Source organism: Motacilla alba, chromosome 1, assembly GCF_015832195.1.
Source record: "Motacilla alba alba isolate MOTALB_02 chromosome 1, Motacilla_alba_V1.0_pri, whole genome shotgun sequence".
In the NCBI taxonomy this organism is placed as follows: Eukaryota; Metazoa; Chordata; class Aves; order Passeriformes; family Motacillidae; genus Motacilla; species Motacilla alba.
In genome coordinates, this window is record NC_052016.1 from 76,568,611 (window position 1) to 76,592,457 (window position 23,847).

Here is a 23,847-nt window from a genome sequence, read left to right on the forward strand (position 1 = left end):
CTTTTCAAAGCGACAAAAGGCAGCGTATGGATTTTTCATATCATAGGTATTGATGAAGCGAGGACGTCTGTTTCTAAGAAATGCCATCAGAGTCCTATATAGAAAGAAAAAATCCCTGCATCTTGTAATTAAATATGGCCTTAAAAAAACTTAAAACACAATAATGCAAAGAAACCAATTTTGCTCTGCTGCTTAATTAGGTCTCCTGCCTGTAGCAGGCCATCACATTATGTTGACCTATGCAATACTTTCTGGAAGAGTCACCTCCAGAGAGGCCGAAAGCCATTTCCATCAACCGTATCGATGCTGACACTGGACTGGTACTATGTCTAACAAGGAGGAGGAAGGGTGATTTTTAAAAATTCTTTTTGTGAATAAGCTCAGGTTTATGCTTTACAAAACTTAGATATGTCTTTTCCAAATTAGGGGCAAAAAAGTTTCCCTTTTTTTTTTCTTTTTTTTTGCTAATTCAATATTTGAGGCAAAATGAAGGATTACAGTGCTTATAACATGTTTTATTCAATTCACATAGAAAAGCATGCAGTATTAATGTAAAATGGTACAGTATTAATGTAAGATGTTCAGTGCACATTAGGTAAACAAATCATTAGCATACAAACCCATTTTTATCGTCTATACAGGCATACTAAACACATTTAGAATAACAATGATTTTTGGGAACTAAATTAAAAATTGTGCTTAACTTCAAAAAGAGACAAGCCATAATTGCAGAGTTAAAAGTGATGTTTTCTAACTGAAGTGCTGTGACCCTGAAAAGAGAGGGGCTGCTACCTTACACCCACTTAAAACAAGAGTTTCAGTACAGTACAGTGCTATGAAATAGTCTAAGCAGGAACATTTCCTCTGGGAGGCAAGTTTTATGGCAAAACTGACATAAATTTATAGCAATTCCATGAATCCATAGGATATATGGCCAGTAGCTGCCTTACATGCACAAAATGTAATCTTTAGGAATGGGAAACGTAACCTTTAAAACCAATTCTTACATAAATTACTAATTTGACAAGATCACTTAGAACTGTCAAGGAGCCATTAGCTGTGCTCACAATTGGAAGAGCATGTAATCTGATAACCTAAAGAGCATCAAAAACTCCCAAGCCCCCAGGTAAATAAAATGCCCAGTCAAAAGAATCTGGAATGGTTCTTCCTTGGGAAAGAGCTTGCTATGGGCGGGTGAATGTTCAGCTTTCACATAGTTGAAAACGACAGGATCAGAACTACATGGAAGTCATTAAAAATTAAGTTCACCTGTAAATATTAAACATTTGCAGGTCTACAACTTTGAGTCACGTTTGATTTCCTAAGCAGAATCAGTTTTTGGTGGTTTTTGATGGACTAGCACTGGAAAGGCTGTTTTGAATTTTCCTCTTGGTTGACTGACTGACATTTTTAGTTTTCCTTTCAGATGTAAAGGAAGACACCCAAGGAGGGTTAATCTGACTTTGCAGATCAGATGACATCTTTAAAAAACATGAACCAAACTTCTGTTCCTCAAATAACCTCTGAGAGTTACTGAACAGTACATTTGGGGAAAAGTCCCTTTGAAATAAAGAGTTTGGAGGTTTGGCATCAGTAGCCACCACGTTTTGGCCTGTGAACAGTGGAAAGTGGTCATTCATATCTACGTCAGATGGGGAGAGGTTGGAAAACATAGCAGGTTTCCAGCCAGTTCTGTCAGCTACCAGATCGCTTGTCTCTGGACACTTCATACTCTGCTCCTCATTCATCTCTTCCAGATTCTTCTCTGCTCCATTCAGAAGTTTAGTGCACTCTGTTGACTTTGAAGAACCGTCAAGATCAGAGGACTTGAAATTATAGCATGGACTCTTGCTGTTGTCTGACTCAGACATCATTGAGTCCAACTCAGAAATTTTATCGAGGTAGGCAGCATCCATAGAGGCCTCGCTGGAGGTTCTTGTGCGGTTCATTTCGGAAGAGCAGAGAGTATGCAACCTCTTAGGTAAGCAGGAACTTGTTTTATCACTGGACTTTGCTGTTGTCTCATCTGACTGACCAGCTACTGAATTTTGCTCTGATCCATCAAAATCTAAGTTCTCAGCAAAATTTGCTGGGCAGGTGCCCCAAACCCCTGATTTTCCTGCAGTAAAACAGTTTAGCTTCTTTTCGCTATTACAGCTGCTTGTGCTGTGCTCAGAAGAATCTTTGCTGCAATCATCTGAAGTGCCATGAAACTCTTCAAATTTCAGTTTTCTCAGGAACGTTGATGGTTTTCTTGCATTTTCCTTTCCATCAGGAGTGTTCAGTTGAAGGCGACTGAGAGACAGAAAGGGAGCGCATGGTGGTGGAAGGTCATAAAGCTCCTCATCTTTGTATGGGGTGCATTCCTCAATTTTATTCCACTGGTCTTCTAAGCAGGCATCCATATTTGTACTATTTTCATCCAGGAGAACCCTGTGACATCCTGGAAATAGTTCTTTCTTTGGGGCACACTGGGTATTTGAGCTGTTCAAGCCATCTTGACTAGAAGAGCTTAAACAAGTTCCACCACTTGTCAGCTGCTCAAGACTGTCAGGACTCTGACTGGTATTCAAAGCCTTTTTCTCCTCAGCTTGGGTTTTCAAACACGTTGTATCTTCACTGCTCTCACCTCCTTCAGCTTCTGTGGAAAGCACTCTCTCACTAACAGCACTCACTGTCTGGCTTCCTTTGCCTGCCTTTTTCAGCTGTAAAAGCTGACACTCTATTTCTTCTATGTATTTATCACTTCTTTCCAGTGCCTTTTTCAGACGGTTCATTTCACGTTCACTTTGTTCCACTTTGGAATGAAGTGCAGCTACCGTAAACCTACCAAACCTGCAATAAGTAAAAAAGAAAGAAAATATTAAGATGGAAAAAGACATTCTTGTGAAGGTTTGCAAGACAGAAGGAAGCTATTAAACACTCCGTTAATTTGAAAACAAAAGTCAGAACTTCTCAGGGCTAGTTATGAAAAAAAATACTGAAATAATCACAAATAACATACAGGTGGAGGTGATACATGAAAAGACAAAATTAAAGTATTAGTGGTAGCAAGGCAATAACAAGCAGATTACCCTTCCAGGGGCTGGTTCTATCAATTCAACTCAAATATGCATGAAGAATTATCCCCTAAAACAATGGCAAAGATTTATGATAACATTTGAACAGTGGTCCACATCTTGAAATATTTACATTCAATCATTTTCCTACAGTACAGCCGTGTTTTACAATACATTTCTTTCACAATGTCACCTTGTCAAAAACAAAATGCTGATATGAAATGCCGAAATTGCATTAGTCCTTTGAGGTGGTTTAAATACTTATATAGACAATTTCAATTACGTTCCCGTTAGATATACAGCTTTTCCTCACCCATCCTGTGGATGGCATATCCACTTACTTTGAGTTACTTGTTTTTCTGAGCTTTACAACCAGAACAATCTGATTTCTGTCTTAACTCCAATACAAAAATCTGCTGCTTGTGGTTTGTGAAAGTTGTCTGCTCATGGGGTTTCCAGCTTGAGCACATTTTCAACTGCCAAGATATGGACTCGCCTTCCCCTCACCCTCCACCAGCTTTCAAGACTGACCTTCCCCAGAGGGCAGGTGAAGGTTTCAGCCATATGCCCTGACTAATTCTAACCTGTCACTGACAGGTGAGCACCAGGGAATTCCCTGCTCCATCCAAGCCTTTCAATTTACAGAAAGAAAAAACAATTAAAGCTCTGATATTATTAGAAAGGAGGGAAGGACCTGCAGCCACCCTGCAACTCTGACAAATAAGGTTTTATATCACAAAAAAAGGACAATTCTGTATGTGGGCTTACAATGAATTTCCATTTTCCATCTTGCAGCTCCATGTTACAGCACAGGCTTCTATTTACTCTTTCAGCATAAACACTGCCTGAAATTTCTACGTTTTTCTTTGTTTGTCTGCCTGCCCCTCCCTCAGAGTCACACTGAATTTCCATTCCATTTTCCCCATTCCATCAGCTCACCTCTTCAAAAAATGTTCCCACTGCAACCCTTGCATCAGTGAAATCTGAAGGTGGTCTACCTGTGGCCTCCAATGATGGCAAAACACCCATGGATCCATGCATGCATTTCCAGCAAACAATCAAACCATATTCTACTTCTTCAAATTGTGAGCCCAAAGCAGCAGGAAGCTACTGTATGCTGACAACTGCAATACAATTAACTGGAAGGCTGGGGAAAGCAATAAGGGCTATAATAAGCCCCAAAAAATTGGGCAGGAGTGACCAGATTTACTGATATATTTCACTGCTCAACTGCTTCTGCATACTTAAGGAACTCTTGAAGACTTTGGTGTAGATGGTTCAGTGATGCTTAAGATTTACAGAACAGTCAAAGTCACTTCTGTCGCAGCTAGCCGATCACTTTTTAAATTAGATCAGCCTAAGCAGTTTTGGCGTGTACTACGCACTTCTCTGTAGACAAGAAATGGCAATGTAGAAATTTTATATTTAGTAAGATTTCTTTTTTCCCCAAAAGAAGCCAGCTGGACTGTAACTCGATGGAGGCAAGGACCCCTTCACCTCCACAGGACCTCTACCCAATTATCTTAATTTTCCTAAAAAAAGAACACAGACAATTTTTCATTTGCTTGCTCTCTAGAAAACAAGTTTTCCCAACTGCTTATAGCAGTTGGTCCATTTCTAGCTGCACACAAGAGAGAAATAGGAAAAAAGGCACTGAGGACTCTCTCTCTCACCTATGAAACTAGGTAAAAGCAGAATCACAGCTCAAGAATGTTTCCATTATATTTTCAGGAGAAGGGAGTTACATGAAATAAGCATCCTTATATACAACATATTTTGGTTTATTTCCTCCTCCAGTTAAAGGAACACATATTTCAGTTTGATATGGACGGAGTCACTGTGGCACAGCAGGGCCCAGGCAAGAGCTTTCCCACTTCCTAAGGTGATCCATAAATATTTATTTCACCTTTCTCTAACTGACTTATTCACACAATCTTACAGGAGCAAACCCTATACTCCTTAATAAAAGATAGAAAGATGATGCAAAAATACAATTTAGCTGAATAGACAAGTGAGAGAAAAGGAAAAATGCTTTTGTAAAACAAGGAAGATTTTCTGGAGTCTCCTCTAACAGACATGCTGACATAAAAATTAAAACATGTTTACATTTATATGCATACCTGGTAATTCCTTTTTAATGGAAGAATGGTGTAATATGTTTATTTAATGCAAATAGCATTAGTGACAGCCTGAAATTTGCTTATGAGGAAGCACTGTATTCTCAAGTGTAACTTTTATAACAAGTGTCCTCAGGTTAAAAAAATACAGTATGTTGTTCAAAGGCAAATAGCATCACTAATATGTTAATTGTTGCAGAGGGATGTGCTTGGGAATTTTGGTTTTCAGAAATGTAACATATGACAAGCTGCCTACAAAGTTACTTCTGCAGTTAGGCATTAGAACAGTAGTCACTTTCTGTTCCTGCTTAAAGACTTGCATACATTTATTTCCCAAATTTTCAAGGACATAGATTTTTAAGACAGCCAATTACTCCAGATATAGGTGCTTTAGTGACTGATCTAGCAAGCCAGAAGAGAGTTTGAAAACATTAATATTTTGGTTAAAGAAACCAGAACCCTCCCCATATCCCCAAACCAAACCACTCGTAAGTGATTTTTTCTTTTTTTCCCTTCATATTTACAGTGAGCCCTGATATAGCCAAAAAATTATGGTCTTATGACAATAACAACAGAATGCAATACAGTTACATAAAAATAAATTTAAGTTTCACCTGACAATTCAGATAAATTATATTTCCTGAAGTATTTGAATTATTTTACTTGGTAACAAGGTGATGAATTCTTCGGTAGAAGTTAAGGTATTTAGTATACATGTGGTAAAGAGCACACATATACCAAAGGAAAGCCATATTCTCACACATGGACATACTTTTGAGTGTTAGGGTCTTGCTTAGTTGTATCACCGAAATGACGACTTTGGATCTCACTGCATTTCAAGTACATCCTTTGTATAGAAAATTGCAAGCCCAGAAAAACAAAATCATCACTCATAAAGCGAACAGGAACACATTTCAGGTGGGATTTGGATCCTTAACACAAACACCTAGCAATATTTTACATCACCTAAAGTCTTTTACATGATTGCTGGCCCCCACATATCACTCTGGAAGGATGAATCTACAGACTCTGTATCAAGCTACCAGCTCCAGGAATGGTAGTGGATATGTTATAGTGTCTGAAGTGACACTGGATGTCTAGGTGCACATTTCAAGCTCATATTTCAGGACCTTTCCTCAGTCAGAGTCCCTTTTCTTGTCCAGCCTGATTCTAACCTGACACCAATCAGAAAGCTGCAGTCATCTCTCACCTACAATAAGCAAGAAGAACTAACATTGCTGGAGTCATCCTCCTTTGCATTATTCCACAACTGCTCCCTCTACAACTTCTCCCTCAGTTGTTGGAGTAGTCCTATCCCGATTTTATCTGGGATACAGTTACTTTTCTTCACAGTAGCTACTATGGGACTATGTTTTGCACATGTGATGGAAACAATGCTGATAACACAGAGACATTTTAGTTGCTCCTGTGCCGTTCTTACAACAGTGCAGTTGTAAGAACAACTTCTTACATCTTCTCCTGTTCAACAACAACTCCTGTGCAGGTCTTACAAGGCATCTTCTGCCTCTTAACCCACCAGCGAGAAGGCTGGGGGTGCACAAGAAGTTGGGGAGGGACACAGCTGGGGCAGCTGATCCCAACACATCAACGGGATATTCCAGACCATCAACCATTACACTCAGAATAAAAAGCTGGGAAAAGAAGAAGTAAAGGTGGGACATTCTGAGTGACCATGTTTGTTTCCTGAAGTTACGGCTAGGCACAGACGGAGACCTGCTTTCCGGGAGACGTTTGAACACCTGTCTGTCTGTGGAAGTGGTGAATGAATTCCTTGGTTTGCTTTGTTGTGCACAGCTTTTCTTTCCCTACTGAACTGTCTTTACCTCAACCCATGTGTTTTTTCACTTTTACTTCTCCACTTCTCTACCTCAAGAGGGGAGGGAGTGAGAGGCTGTGTGGGGCTTAAGCTGCTGTCTGGGGTTAAACCAAAACAACTTCTGAAGAAGTCCATTTAGAAACTGGGAAGTTGAAGAATGAATTTTTCAGTTGTTTCTTCCTTCTCTTCTTACCTATCAGTTCTGCAAATTCAGCTTTAGGGTTTTATTTTACACATCAGTGACCACTAACTGCAGCATGTCTGTCAGGTTGAGCCCTTGAGTCAGTTTAAAACCACACAACCTCATACAAACTTTTCTCTTTCTGGAAAGCAAGCAGCTGCAACAAACAGTTTTCTTGTATAACCACTTCCCCAAGACTGGGGCTGCAAGGGTGCTATGGAAATTGACTCTCCAATTCTAATCAACTGATGGCCAGGCTGGGGACCACCCTGCAGTTCAGGATGCATCCTCCAAAGGAAACAAAGGGTGAAAAGTAGATGACAAGGTACATCCAGGGCCTATTACAGTTTGAGATAAGGGCAATGCCAGAGTGTACAACCAAGCCCAGCCCCATCATTGAGATACACATTTTCCCTTGGGTTCTGCAGTTAGATGGGAAGAAAGGCAGGAAATTCAAGAACAAACCAGCTGAAAGAACTACTGCTTTCTACAGTTCTTTGGTGGTATCATGTACCAGCCGTACCAGTTCTGCAATTCCCCTCTATATCACCCATGAAAGGTGATCTGCAGAAACATCTTGGCAACATCCCAGGTTTTATACAACTGTCGTAAAAGTGTATCATATTTGCATAGACATCAGAACTAAAAAAAAACATTACTGCCAGATGAGGGCCTATTCCTAGCAAGCAAAAAACCCCAAAACCCACAAAAAGTCAAGACATACTGTCCACTGGGAACAGACCAGTCAGGTACATTCTTTGAAATGAGCTTCCATTTTCATGAAGGGAATTGGCTGAATTTAGACAAATATGCAAAGCCTCTCCAAGCAGTTTAACATCTATCAGTGAATCATCGATTTTCCATGTAAGAAAGGCAGATTATCACCAGGATCAGCAAATAGCAAAAACTAGAAAGAATTATTTCAGAACTACTAAAAAAAACCCCAACCCTCCTGGAAACTCCACAAAAACCAGAGTGTGATCTGAATGTCCTTACCCATGTGCCTAAAGTTTAGATCTTCATGCCTGAAGTGGGCACTTTCTCAGGATTTAATGCTATGACTCAAGAACTCAGAGTTCATTTGAAGGCTATGATATGCTACTTTCCTCTACTTTACTTTTAAGGCCACACTGCAGCTAGGCTTCAAAAATGCTCACTCCTCTGGACCAGCAAACTTGCAGAGAGGTGAGACCATAGCCTAGTTTTCTATCAGGGAAGACAGCAAATGTTCTTACCCTCTGCACTCTGGATATGGGTTTTAAGAAGCCTATTTGTAGGTCTGGTGAAATGCAGATTGAATTTTGTATTCTGGTATGTGCAGAAATATTTGAGTTAGGTACAAATTTAATGTTGTAAAGAATGACAAAGAAAGTCAACAGGCCAACAGGTTTAGATTTCAGTGTACCTGAAGTCACAAATCTAGACAAGATAAACAGTAAAACTGAAGAACGGCTCCTCCTTCCCAAAACTGCAACAATAAAACAACTTGCAAAACCAGAGAAAAAAGATTATGGAACAATTTTATGCATGTTACAGATAGTTTCTCAGACTGGGATTTTAACTGGCAGAAGGAATTAAATATTTAGGGAAAAGACTCCTAGGAAGCCTAGAAGTCTGGTTCAAACCGATTTGAATCTAACCATTCATAAAATACACTATACCCTGGAGTAGATGGACTTGCTAGTTATTTTCCTTCAGGTAAAAACAAACATCCCTTTGCCAAAAATGCTTTTAGATCCACTGTGCCCTGCCAGTAGACCTAACAGTTTTCTATTTCAAGTAGAGATGGAAGTAATAGGGCTTTATTACCCTGCAAAACTTAAGTTTCCTAAGTTTTTTTTGTTCTGTATTGTGCACATGGAAGTCGCTGAAAGTTCATCAGGAGAAAAGGTAAAGAAAGAACAAACAACAACCACAAATCAGTCTTATCTGCCTGAGAAAGGGAGGACTAATGCAGGTCTTTGGTAAGAATCAGAGCTAGAAACTTACTCTCATTTGCCTTTCAGACCCCAACGATATGATGGTATGGTATTCTGGCGAGGGTCTAGTCACAAAAATGTTTTCAGGAAAAAAATAAAAAGCCAATCAATAAATCAGCATCATCAGTTTAAAAATGTATAAAAATCCCTGACATGGCTGAAATATTGATTTTATTGACATACATGACATTTTTCAGCAGGTTTTAATGGATAAGAACAAAGAAAAAACAATCCAAGTCTATGATAAAAGTAAAGTTTATTATTGACCACTGAAGGGGAATAGTTATACTTCTCCCTGTGATGTAAGAGGTAGAGTCTGTGTTACAAAGGGATCACTCAACTGCCATCAGTGTTCCCCCTTCTGTAAAGTAAAGTCCACTAAAACAATTTATGTTGAGCTATTTGGCTCCAATGTCATAATGCACAAAATGAACTACTGTTGGGGTATACAAGGACTAAATACTGACAAAACCTTTACAAAATATTTTGATAACAGTTTTTAGTTACTTTAGTTATTTGTTTAAGCATGAATCCATACCTGAGAATCTGAAGCTAAGGAATATATGAATAATGAAACAACAGTGGTGACACTAAATTACAAAAATCCAATTCAGTAGCTATTTTAAATTACATTAGAGACCTACTCCGACACTTTTCCAAAAATTACCTTCTGAAAACTTCTGAATAAAGCACACAGGAACAAGTATACTTGCAAATCCATGTACTTGCACAGAAATTTAATTCTAGTGACATTGTTGGGTTCTGATACTTTTGCCTTCAATTCTGATTTTATAGGCATGTTAAAAACCCCATTTATTGCAAGCCCTGTTCAAAGTGTGAAGCCCAGCTGAAAGACCCTTTAAATGTTATCAAAGTTTGCTATCAGAGCTGAAAGAATATTTAAAAAATGCCCTTATATTAGGTCTGATCTGGATATTGACCAGACTAATGACCACAAGGATGAAAGCTAACAACATTAAGATAGGACAGATTTCTCACCATCTGAAGGATGTACCTGGGATTTGAAAGAATGGAGTTTGATATGCATTAAAACTTCAACCTAAAGAAAGCCAATAAATGGGTTAATTCCCACACTTTGAAAGGGGACACTAAAAGCACAAATGCAAAATGAGGAAGGAAGGTAACTTTTTAAATTGCTATTTGGCAGAACTGGTACTGGCCATTGTTCTAGAAGTGTCAGGTAAAAGGAAACAACAAAAAAGGTATTGCAAGGTGTTGATATAAGATGTTTTAGAGGACAGAAGACAGTTTTTCTGCTCTAGTTAGTGCTACCAAGACTCAACTTGTAGTCTAGTACCAGTTCTAAGCATTATGACTCCAGAAAACCATAAACACTGGAGATTCTTGAGTGCAGAGCAGAACGATATGAACACAAGTTTACTTTTTCTCTCAAGTCAAAAGTATCTAGAAGACCTGGACAATTCAATCTTTAAGATGTGATGAGAAATGAATGGGTATGGGCTGGATGAGTCAAAATTGCTAAATTTAATGTACTGAAGGGTTTCTTTCAAGACAAGTTTTTCCTTCCATGTACTTCAATTCTTGTAGCACACACTGGGCTCAAAGTAAAGGCAAGACTCAATATAGCAGAATCAGGGTAGAGAATACAAACTCCTGAGGTGTTTGAACTGTTCCTAGCCCAGTTTAAGTCTGATTCAATGAATGTCCTAAATCCCATGCGCAGCTCTAGAGTTATCACAAGCCAAAGATAATTCTCAATAGGCAGGCAGGATGTGATATTTGTTCAGGAGACTAAAATAATAATAATAATAATAATAATAATAATAATAATAATAATAATAATAATAATAATAATAATAATAATAATAATAAAAAATAGCAGAGACACAGGCCAATCTAGTGGGCATTTGGATTGCAAGACAGACCCTGACACCGTCCAATTTGTAATAACATTTGGCTATGTCTGGGCTTCTAAAGCAGAAAGTGACAGGCTATTGTTTTAGGCAATCATGGTGAAGCATGCACAAGCTAGAAGAAAGAGAAATTGTCTCCACTGGGGAGTTTTCCTGATATCAGAAAAGTAAAAGTCAATTTAAATTATTTGGTCTCTTCTACCTCTTCTTTTCTAGTTATATTTAGTTATAAATATAGTTCTAGTTCTTAGTTTCTAGTTTATTTAGTTATATCTATTTAGTTTTTAGGTTTGCCATCCTTGCCAACTTAGTCTTGAGTCTTATGGGAAAAGATACACCATGCCATAAAAGGCATTGCCAAGGCCTTAAACAGGGCTCTATCTTACTAGGGGTCTTCTGGGCACAACGTGCTTTCATGTATTCACAGCACAAGGATCATGCATTTTCTTTCCTGTTGTCTCTTATAACAAGCAGTGTGGCAAGTAAGCTCTTCTACAAGGATGAATTTTCCCTTCCAGCAGGTGTGTTGCCAGTACTAGAACAAAATCCAGAGGGCTTTTTTTTCACATTACACAAGTGCTTCCCAATCCCCTTCCTCAAAAGCTCTTGATAAATCTTTGGCCAATATAGCTATCAGCTTTTTTTAATCTGTTTTTTAAACAAATGAGAGAAGAAAGGTAGAAAACCAATGAAAGAAAGGAAAATAACTTGAAAAATATCAGTATATTCCTTCACAAAGTACTCTCAAGAAGAGGTACCTTAGAATACAGCTCTAACGGGTATGGTGAAGTTTTTGCTTTTTGAGGGTATTGTTGTTGGTGTTAGAACTGTTTAAAACAGAGTATTAAACACAGATATCAGTTTTGAGAATGTTCTCATGCTGCAGAAGCTCAATTTTGCATATGTTGCCCAGAACAAGTCCAGTACTTCAATACTGGCCACATAACAAAAGAACAGCACTTGTAGTCAAGTCACATTCCTTCACTGTGGACTTGCTGCGATTCTCTAAGTTGCATTTCTCACCCACTTGCTGCTATTTCGTAAGTTTCATTCTTCACCTAAGTCCATGAGGATAAAAAATTCCAAAGTCTACCTGGAGACACATATGCAACACCATGTACACCACCACAGTTTTAGGTTAAACAGGCCTACAACAGTTAAACAGTCTATAAATAAAAGATAGTAGATTTAAAATATTCACATACTTTTGGGGTGATCTACTATCAACTTCAGCTTTTAGTCGCAAATTCTCTCTTAAAAGGCTATTGTTTTCCATGCTCAGTTTCTTATTTGCCTAAGGAAAAGAAAAGGAAAAAAATAAGTATACAGTGAAACAGAAATGACTTCTAATATTTATAGGACAAGCTGTTTCTCCTTTTTAAAGAGACAGAACTAGAAATGCACAGGCAGGAAACAGCCTTCAGACAGGGACACCACTTAAAAATCACCATGGGAAATGGTTTGCAAAACTGAATAGCGAACAGACATTTTTTATTTATATTCCCAAAATACATTGCAAGTGTCCTATCTAGGGAAATAAACACAGCTATGTTAGTTAGCACAGAAAGTCATTAAGGAGATGTCCTAATGGCAATTCCATGTTTTTTTTCCACATGACTAAATACTTTAAGTACATTAACATTACAATGTGCAGGTATCAGCAAAACTAATGTTGAACAGCTTCCTCTATTCCAAATTAGAGCAAGATTACTTTGTGGGTTTTTGGCTTATTTTTAAAGCATAGTTATCCTGTGGATGTAAATCCATTACGACAAGCTATTTGCAGTCTTTCTTCACTTTCTTCCAAGACGTTCTGATTAAGATTCCTGATTCACAACCATTCTTACTCCTTGAATTGAGGTCAATTCCTTCTTCTCAGCTCAGCAGACATCCTTGTTAACAATACGCTTTATATAGAGAGTTGTTTTCCTGCCACCATGTTTCAGAACAATGAACGCCACTATCCAACAAGCAGAATACACTCCTTGCACTTCCTAGACTCTGCTCAATCTCCCTATGCTTAAAACAGCACCACCAGTCCAAACTTGTAATACATAGCCTCAATTAGATAACACTTCCACTGCATAATAAAAGTATGATCTGAAGCTAGATCTGAAGAAAGAGCTATGCAGTTGGGCTCAGAGTGAAATGCACTTTTCCAGAAGCATCAAACTGTGAAAGAAGAGAGGCAGAGAACTTTAAATGCTCATACAAATATCCCTAGCAACCTTTCCAGGTGAGGGAGAGGAGAAAAGGAGCAGAAAAGTATAAACAAGCACCCCCTATCCCCAACACCACAATATTCCTAAGTACAGAAAGAATAACTAGAAACTTGTGGCAAAGAAGGGAAGGGTGAGCCCCAGGCTGAGTGTCAACTACCCAGTATTTAAAAAATAAAAGCACTAAAAACTATCCTGAAAGCAATGAATAAGAATTCAGGAGCACTCAGTTCCAAAGCATCATCAAACCATTTGACAACATGGCCAAGTCCTTTCTCTCTTTCCAAAAATACAGTGCCCCCAGCAACATAATAAAGTAAATACTTCATTACTTGTGTAGCACTGATAGGCAAGGCATCCATGTGGCACATGGCAAGGCAGGACTGAACCCCTCTGGTGTCCTTTTGTCCTCTTTCTTCTAGTGCTCTACCCTCCAAGTCAGTAATCTGCAAGGGACCCCCACCTACAGCACAATGTCTACATTAATGAGTTCATGTAACTGCATTTTTAATGAGTGTACTTAGTCCAGGCTTTCTCCTACAGAGTTTGTCTCACCACTCCCACAGCTTTTATGACTCCCCTCAAGGTACTAATACCTACTTTGGGCACTCCTATATTTGTCTGCTCTAGAACTTTAAATGATAAAGGTGGTTGCTATTTCCTGATTCAGTCTAGATTTGAAGAAGAAAGTGGTGGCAACCACATTTACTGAGGGATCTTGTGTAACTGGGAAGTGCTGTCTGGTTGAAACTGCTGGGTCAGGTACTTTAAGGGAGAAGGTTTCTGGTTCCAGACAGTGTGTGTGGGAAAGATGTCTTGCTGTTCAGAATAGGGATGGCCAGTGCATGCTGTCAAGTGAGACAAGGTCTGCCAGAGCCAACTGACCTTAGGTACTTATGGAATTGAGCAGCTGTAAGACAGGGAACAGATGGGAAAAAAGTGTTGGGCTCAATGATCTTAAAGGTCTTTTCCCACCTAAATGATTCTATGACAACAGCTTAAGAATTCTTCCCTAAAACCTATCTAAGCCTCTATTTTTTTCTGACTCTTCACCAAATTCAGAGATTTAATATGCTTAAATCTCTTTTCTTGCTAAGGCTAAAGTTATACTGAAAAAATATCCAAGCAAACCCTTTCTTCAGTTCCTGTTACAGTGTTCTTTTTACTTACCTAGGGAAAAAGTTAAAAACTTAGTCATCCCAAAAGAAAAAGAGAAAAAAAGAAAAAGAGGCAGTACAGTTTAACTTGATGAAAAGAAACCTAACAAAAATACAGACAGACAAGAACTTCTTGCTATTTTGCCATCTACAAGTGAATCTGAAGCTCCTGGGATCCTAGAAGTGTCACATTAACAAAATGGCAGAACAGCACAATGTGTGCCTCCGAGTCTATAGCACAGAAAAAGTGCAAACACTATTAATGCTAAAAACTTTTTTTAAAAAGTCCTAAATGCAACACATTTTAGTTTTGCAGGAAGTAACCCAGTATTGTCAATAGAAGAATCCAAGGCAACATTTTGGATAAATACAAGTCCAGTTTTTTCTACCTTGATTTCAAATTTATCTGAAATTTCATTCTTCTTCAATGTTTAAGGTGATCTTACTTGTACCTGCAGGTATATTTTGCAAGATACCTCTATTTAGAGGTTTTTTTTTCACATGCCTCTCTCCTTCATCCTTGCTTCTGCAGTATCAGATTTACTTCTATATTACATCAAGATGTATAAAAAGTCTGCAGGTTTCCAGTAAAGGATATTCTGGTCATAAAATGCTGAAGCTTGTCTATTTTCGGTCAAAGGGTCAAGTTACTCTGTCTCAGCAAATTGCACCAAAAATATCGGCTAGAAGGGAGGGCAATAGTGCAAAATCTGCCTTAGCCAACTGTACTGTGTTTGCCCACTGAATGTTGCAAAATAGATATACTATATAGATTATTGCAAGCCTGAAAAATCTGCTCATCAATACTGTCGACAAGTGCTACTATAATCCAATTACCCAGTCATAGAGTGACAGAGGAGTTGAATAAGAGTCACATACAGGACTCACTAGAACAAGCAATAACATCTGACACTTGCAAGGGCTATATGGAAATACTATGATACACCAACAGTCACTGGAATTCAATTTTTTTCCTCCTTCTTCTAGATCTATGAAGTACCTGAAGGTCATGGTAGCTCTTACTCCCATTTAACTAACACAAAACAGTTACACTACAAAATAGCCAAAGAAATGTGTTTATTACATTTATTACCTCCCTTAGCTTTTCCACATTATCCATCAGTTTTTCACACATATCATTGGCAGTTTTCAGCTTTTTGCTCCACTCCTCTGGGGTTTCTGGGCCACTGGTACTTGCTTCATTTGCTGACTGGCTAGTTTCTTCATTTTGGCAAGACAAAGCTGATGCCGCAGGATCCAGAAGAGATTTCAGCTGTATCTGTAAACTGACGTTTTTACCTCTCAGATCTTCTACTTCTTTTTGCAGGGATTCTATTTCATCCTAAAGGTGTCAGAAATTCAGAGGAATTAAAATCATTTGTGAGATTAATTAAATAATACTGGCAAGTTCCCACAGCACTTTAGAAAGATGGGTTCTGGCAAGCCCAGATGCATGCCTTCACTTACACATATATCTAAGTATACTTATATACTGTGCTTTAGGCAGGATTTTAATCAACTTGCACGCTCAAGCATACTGAAGGTTTTAGTGCAGGGAATCCCTTGACTACATAAAGCACCCTGAACAAACTGTCGCGCAGACCAAAAGCTTCATAGCATTCAGCAACATGAATCTATTATTAGGGCACTCTGTGGGAGGATTTCCTGTATCAAGAGTGTTCTTAAGGTCATCCTCTGCTGACTCATTTGCTGTTATTTAAGAGTGTTTCTCTCATATTATTTAGAAACCTCACATGTTGGGATACTGAAAGTCTCCAAATTCAAAACGGACAGAACACGGCCTGGAAAAGGCCACTCCAGCTATGGCAAAGAAGCAATATCTTAGGGAAGAATCTCAAAATGCAAAGAACAATGCTCCTAGCTATATCAGTCTGAAGCCACAGGGAAGCAAAAACCTTCCAAAGCCTCTCATTAAAGGGATAAAAGAAATAATTTATCCCGAAAACATATCTTCTACACTGTTTACCACTTCAAGTATATGAGTTGTTCATGGTAACCCTACTTATGGAGGCCATATACAGCATTTACATAAATCCAAGGCATATTTTCATAAATAATCACACCTGCCCCTGCCCCCAGCATGGAAACAACCATTTTAAAATAAGTGTTTTTTCAGAAGAAATTTATGTTATCCTAGGACTAGTTGTATGAATTTCGAGTTGATTCAACAGAAAGGCAGGAAGCATCTTTTCCTTATTCCTTCTCTCAGAGACACTAAAAGAACCTGAGCTATGGGTAAGGTTGTCATAAAAGATAGCTCTTCCCCAGTGTTAAGGATATAGAGTCTATTTCCTTTCCCTCATTCTCCTCCTCATGACACGTTTCCTTCAAAAATATGTGATGTCTTCACACTGCTGCTACTGAGAAAACAACAGCTGAGAAAAAAAACTAAGCACATTTACTTATTAACAGCTTTCCATCTTCTTCCCATGAGAGTATTTTTCCAGCAGAAGATTGGAGCATTCAGCTCTACTTTCAAGCATTTACTCACTTTCAGAAAACAATAAAACAATAAAGCTAAAAATTAACTGATGCCAGAAGGTTACAGTGAGCGGTATTCTTTAAGATGGAATTTAGTCTCTCTGAGCAACAGGGAATTATTTCACAAAATGTCAGTCTTTGTATTGAAGACAAAACAAAAAGTTTCCTACACCTAATATGCATAAAGAAAATGCTGCCATACCATCTGGGTGTCAAATTCCCAAAAAACTAAAGAATTGGCTGTACTTGGCTACCTGTTGTCTAGAAAGTCTATTACCATGACTTCAGTGAGACCACTTCAAGCACCAGCAAATGCTCCCTTGTAACCTTAGTCAAAAGGCAGCATTTTAATGCAACTGAGTTCCATGTAGATACAGTATACACCTTTACTCACATTAAAAGCAGCAGGACTCAAAGCAAAAGGATCATTTGTATGTAGTTTAACAGCTGCAGTTCATCTGGAAAGTCACAACACTCCCCCTTGTCCTTACCTCATATTCTTTGTGGAGCAATTCAAGCCTTGTTTTACGAAGGTGTTTTCTGACTGTTGGACTAAATATAGGATCACTTTCACTTGTTCCTCCTAAAGCAACAATAGGATGAAAGAAGCACTGATACTGTTTCCTTTTCAGTCAATTCAATACTAGTAATCCACCTTATACAACTTTTCATATTATCACCTACAAATGCATCTAATATTGGACCAATTGGCTACCATGGAAGATTTAAAGTCCTTTCACTTTCAAAACAGGTTCAACTTGGGTACCTACTAGTGATGTTTAGAAGTCAAAATCTTGATTCACAGCAGGAGAAAATTTTACATTTTTCAACTGTTTTTTTTTTTTTTTCTTAACAGAATCTTATGTTATTAAGACCATACTAATAAAACAGAGCTGAAGGAAAGGGGCAGGGTATCAAGCATACATTTAATTAATACAAATTACTGTAAGTTTTTAAAGTGAGATTATTCAGATAATTTTTTTCTTTTAGAATTGAATGGCAGGGGTGATATTTTATGTCAAATAAAGACTGCAGTATTTCCTAGCTCTGGGGGAGTTAAGAGCCTCATGCAGTTGCTGAAGCTTCGTCTTATTTCTGTGCTAAGAGTATTTTCTTAAAAATAAAAAAAGGAGAAAGTGATGAACAAAACAAGACAAATAAACAAACAAGTAAAAACTCCCACATACTCATTCAAGATTCTGGACTGAAGTACACTACTTCTCAGCTAATTGCTGGTCTATTAGGTGAACAGGTTGCAATGTATAGGTGAGAATGCATTTTTAATGCATTTTTTTTCAGTTAAAGGCACCATCCAACCAAGATTTAAAAACAATCATTAGAGCCATTGGGTACTTACATTGGGTGTTTGGATAATCTAGCCATCAATACACACAATGTCTTTGGAACTTTCCAGTAACATCCCTAATAGCTACAAGGTTAAAAATTCAGTTAATTCTTCCTTAGATGTTGGTAAAAAAAACACAGAAGAAAAGGTATTCAGACATCTCTGGACTCAAAGCAATCTCCTGCAGCAGTAAATACCAGAAAGTTATTTCAAAGCCTAAACTTGTCCTTACCTATAATCTCCTTGCAGGGATTTTCAGGCGTGATGGGAATCCTACAAGCTGGGCACTGATTATTGTTCTTCAGCCACACTTCAATACAAATGGAACAGAAAACATGGTTGTTCACACAGATAACGGGATGACGGACCTTTCAGCATTAAAGAGGACATAAAAAGAAAAAAAAAAACAACAGACTCTATGAATACCTTAAAACTCCTTCAAGTAACAAAATACAAAAATACACAACCCCATCTCTCAGTGCAAGTCTGGCCTTGCAGGAAAGTGACACTGTTGTTTTGCAGGGCTAGCTAGAAGCAATCTCCTGACTCACAACACCAGATTTCCCTCTTATTAAAGGTACAAAGCTATAACAATTTCTGCAGAACTAAGATCCTTGGTTGCAAGAGCTTGTTAATAACCAGAGCGGCAACAGCACCTTCCTTTTACTCCACAACCTACAAGAACTACAGCAAGCCACTCCAGTGAAATGCATTCTCCTCCCAAGGTAGAACCCAACCAAAGCAGATGCCTTTTCAAAAGTGAGGCATGGAGGGATCTCTACCAGCACCAACACTTCGCTGTGGAAGAGGTATCATTGGAACACAAAGTGTTACAGATTAACTTTAGCCTGCAGATAATCAGCTTCATGGAAATCATCTTTTAAAAGGATCAGGGCCAAAACCACAGAGCTGAAATGTGAACCAGCAATCACTAATTCAAGTCTCCTGCTAGATATGCATTGCTACTAAATAAGTCATTAGCCAAGAATGGGGCAGCTAACTGAAGGATTATATATTCCAATCAGACACAGATTCTTTCAAGCTTTCCCTCCCCTTCCAAAACAGCAGGGTAAACAAACTTTTAGAAAATATTAATGACAATGCACTATTCTCTCTTGTCATTTAACTATAAACCCTGTTTGAAAGTAAATGTGCATAGAGGGACCAAATATGACAAAGAAGAAAAATATGCCTTATTGCACTTTGCTACAGCTTGCTATGATACACACTCTCGGATCTCTTACTTGTTAACATTAGTATTTGTGTTAGGGGTCCTCAAATAATTGTTTTTCCTTCACTCCTGTCTTTTTACAAGAAATGTATTTTTAGGCACAGAAGTGTCAGAATATATATGGTTGTAAATTCTACTGTACTGCATTTAAAACCCAAGTTCAAGAGAATCTTCATCTTTAAATGAAGTTCCTCAATTTTCAAGATATTCCTCTTTCATTCTTTTAGTAAAGTAGTCAAACTAAAAAGGAAAAATGAAATGCTGGCAGGGAGAAGCAACCACCTGGAAAGGACAGTCAGTAACCACTTGGGCCAAAAGACCAGACGTGTCCTGTAGCAATCGTACCCATATGATCAGCATTGCACGAGCTAAACCCCAACTGTTTAACCACTGAAATATCCATAGCTATGAATTAAGGCCCAGATCTGTCACCTTCTTCTCCAATTCACTCTCTATGCCTCTGTTACCTTATAGGATTCACAACATTTTTAAGACCTCCAATATGACAATCCTGAGAGTCAAAGGAAGTATCTATATATAAACAGAAACTCAAGTTACTGCAGGTATGAACAAAGAGAGACTGAACTTTCACCTCTAATTAAGAAGACTTTTTTGTGATTATTGCAAGCGTTAGCACACCAATGCTTTGGAAACACTTAAACATTACAATTTCCATTATTTCTAATTGAAAAAATCCTGTTACTTATTGCTTTCCTTTACAACAAAAAGAGCCTTCTCACCTGCAGCTAGCAGGGGAAACAAAAAGACTTTTTCTCTAGCCATACTTCTTTCTTACTCTGAAGCAGCCTGAGAATAGTTATATGGATGGTGATGAAAAGATACAGACCAGAATAACATAAAATAATCCAAACAGGAAAAGATGTTTCATGAGTGCAGGTTTTCCCCCCGGGGAGCAAGAGACCCTCAGTTACCCCAAACCTGACACAGAAGCACACTTCTTGCACATGAATGATTATTCCACATCTCTAGCAAAATAGTAAGTCACATTTATTACTCTCCAGGGTACAGTGTTTCTGATTTACACACCTTTACAAGTTTCATTTCAGGGCTGGGGTTTTATACTTTTGTTGGCTCAGGACCCACACAAAGCAAGGCACACCAGAACAGCAAAAGGCGCTATTGAAATGTCACACAATGGCTGGTGGTGCCAATGCCCTTCCCACCAACTGTGACAGGCACAGGGGGCGGGGTATCAGGACATACCTATTACTAAAAAAGCACTTTATTTGAATTACAGCACAGTTCCAGTTCATTCATTGACCATAATGTCTAGAAAGACTTTGGTTTATTTCAGAAGGCTTGATCAGCTAGGTGATTTTGAGCAATTTCCTAATTTTTCCCTCCAACATAATGTCATTCCTATGCAGATCCACATCCAATCCTGTCCACACCTACTTCACTTTGAAGGCACTTCTGGGCCTTCAGGCAGCATTAACGGAGGAGCAGGCACATGGAGAATCAGACACACACTAGTGAACCAATCCCCAGACATGCCACACTGTTTCAACCAACACAGAGCCCAAGAAACCTGTTGACACCAAAACCAACAAGAGAGACCTTCAGACATCCTGGGACAAGTAAAACAGTCTGAAGCAGATGGCTCCTCATCTGCTATCTAATTAAAAAAATACAGGTATGGTAGAAGATGGCCCAGACTGTACCAGAAGAATATTCAGGTAACAAACATGAAATTGATCTAAGCAATTCCCTCTTATTTTAAATGGTGATTGCACATCTTGCCAATATACTTTCTGACATTGCTCACATTAACAAAATGGGCTAATACATCCCTGCTGCCCAAGATTTCAGCTCCATTAAAAACAATGAGTGGCCAACTCACTGAAAGAATTTCTCTGCAATATCTCCTTTTTTATCCTCTTACCATAATGCTCAGTGAACAATTCGTATCTTTTAGTCAGATTTCTGCAAATTTAGCAGGGGTAGCAAGAGATACATTCTGAGTTTAGGGTGGGCCTTCTGCTTGATTTGAAGTCTATGCTACAAACCACAGAAGTATCAGATTATGTCAAACCTTCATGATACTCCCTGCTTCCCCCAAAAGACAGTAAAAACTGACAAGATTTTTTCCTTAATTCAGGCTAAACAAATTCCTTCCTCCAACCTTAATCCTAAGAAAATGGGTTTTTCTGGTGAAGTTTTTCAATGAAGTTCCAAGATAGGGACAAAGATGTCTATCAAAAAGAAAGGGCAGTCAGAGCTGTCAGCTTTGCCAAAATTTAAACAGATTTACACATCTAAAAATGAAAGCATTCAAATATCTTGATTACACGCATCACCAGTGGATTCACAATTCATTCATATATGTTAATGTATTATCTCAGTGTAAGACTGCAAGGAAGAGGTTGGAAGCCTCTTCCAGTACAAACTCAGGAACATCTAAAAAGGAAGTGAAAGTATGAAATAGTGGCTTGGAACAACACAGTGGCTTTATAGCAAGATATGAATGAATACCTAACCAAACTGTTAAGTGCTTAGATCAGAAAGTAACTAGGAATAGATTCAAATAGCAAATATCTTTGTCAGTTTGATTTCACTCTCCTCTTGTTGTTCTTTCCACTTTTTGCAGAGTGGACGGTATCCACGCTGAATTACATACAGAATACACTTGGGTTCTCCTCCATTTTCATTAGACAGATAAACAGAAAAAGAAAAGTAACAACAGCCAGAAAGTCTTGCTCAGCTTCCACAAAAAAACCCCAAGAAATGAGTAAACACGGTTTCTAAAAGTTAGAAATACAAGGCTAACTAAACACTGTATTTCTAAACACTGTTAGAAATACAAGGCTAAGAAAAGAGAGACTTCTGACTACTTTCACTACCAGTGCTACACACCTACTTCACACATCGAATGTGCCTGCTCTTTTGTTATCACTCCAACAGAGAAGGTCTGGGAGTAAGGGCCAGGTGAGGCAGAAACAAACCAAACAATACATGCCAGGGTACAAACATAAATGGCTATGTCTCCTCTTGTAATTATTGTTGAGCTTTAAGAAAAGAAAACGAGGGAAAAAAAAAAAAAGAGAGTAGTAAGGAATGCGCAAATGCGCAAAGCATTTGAGAAGCAATTAGTGACAGCCATGAAATTAGCTCTGGGGCTTTTAGAGAAGAACAGGCTAGCAAGAGCCCTCTGCTTCCCGAGGGAGAAGAAAAGGAACTGAGAAAGGGTCAGAGAGAGGAAACGGAAACTTTTTCTCCAGACTGCTGCAGTTTTGCTCCACACTTTTTAAATCTCCTTGCTTATACACCCCTTCTTTGTTTCACTTGTCCTCCGCGATACAGCACCACACTCAAACACAAGCTCCCCGAGCATTTTATAATAGAGTATCCTACTGGTACCGGGAGAAACCCCCAAGCCTCAACACCTGCACCTCGGGAGCTGCACACCCGCGTACCTGGGCCCCCCAGGCCCATTCAACACCTCCCGGGACGCTCCCGCCGGGAAACGCGCGCTTCCCAACAGCCCAAGGGTGCCAGCAAGCCTCGGCCACTACCGGGAACGGCCCACACACAAATTTCCTTCCCCGCACGGAGCCGCAGAGCCTTAAAAGACACAACTCCGGCGAGGGTCAGAGCGTCGAGCCGCGGCGGGGCCCCTGAGCTGCCGCCACCGGCCGGACCCCCTGCCCACCGCCGGCCCGCGGGGGCGGGCAGCGGCGGCGCCGTTACCTTGCCCAGGCAGATGTGGCAGGTGATGGGCAGCGTGAGGGACAGCGTGACGCTGGGGCCGTGCTGCGCCATGGCGGGCCCCGAGCGGCGCGGCCCGGCGCCAGCAGCACGGAAGTCCCGCGGGCGGCCCCGGCCCCCGCCAGCCCCGCTACGGCAGCCGGCGAGGCCAAGCCGCCGCCCGGCGGAGGGGAGCGCCGCGCGCGCTGGCAGCGCTCCCCTGGAGGGCGGGCGGGAGCCGCGGCCCCTCAGGGCTCCGCTGCCGCTGCTGCTGCCCCCGTGGGGGAGGCCCGGGAGTCCCTGGAGGTCTCAGCCTACGCACGGCATTCCTGGGGGGAAGCACCTCGCCATGGGGAGCGCAGGCACGGTGCCTGCGCAGGAGGAGGGCGAGGCGGCAGCAAGGGTGATCTCCTTTCCCCTGGTAAACCTTTGCTGTGCTCAGGTTTCATCGTGCTGAATTAAATAAACGGCTGTTTTAATTCTGTTAATTGCCCTGAATCACGGAATTACAGAGTTATACAATTACAGGAGCATGGAATGGCTAGATAGAAGGGACCTTAAAGATCATCTTGCTCCAGCCCCCGAGCCATGGGCAGGGGCACATTTCACGAGGCCAGGTT

The 23,847-nt window shown here is 39.6% G+C and overlaps 1 protein-coding gene across 1 annotated transcript; it reads right to left on the bottom strand.

The window, feature by feature from the left end:
• Positions 1-494: 494 nt before the first annotated feature.
• On the bottom strand, positions 495-23,488 carry OBI1 (ORC ubiquitin ligase 1). Its single transcript, XM_038147287.1, has 6 exons — positions 23,231-23,488; positions 18,524-18,659; positions 17,438-17,529; positions 15,538-15,786; positions 12,274-12,362; positions 495-2,835 (listed from the first exon to the last, which is right to left on the bottom strand). The coding sequence occupies exons 1-6, from the start codon at positions 23,300-23,302 to the stop codon at positions 1,332-1,334; spliced, it is 2,142 nt and encodes a 713-aa protein (XP_038003215.1). The 5' UTR covers positions 23,303-23,488; the 3' UTR covers positions 495-1,331.
• Between the last annotated feature and the right edge of the window lie 359 nt (positions 23,489-23,847).

What these genes read in the sequence shown, in the direction of transcription:
- OBI1 (XM_038147287.1), bottom strand. Translation starts at nt 23,302, where the DNA reads ATGGCGCAGCACGGCCCCAGCGTCACGCTGTCCCTCACGCTGCCCATC. An exon ending in ATGTGGAAAAGCTAAGGGAG is followed by an intron (nt 12,363 to 15,537) that starts GTAATAAATGTA and finishes TCTTTTCCTTAG; the next exon opens with GCAAATAAGAAACTGAGCAT. An exon ending in GATAGTAGATCACCCCAAAA is followed by an intron (nt 2,836 to 12,273) that starts GTATGTGAATAT and finishes TACTTATTGCAG; the next exon opens with GTTTGGTAGGTTTACGGTAG.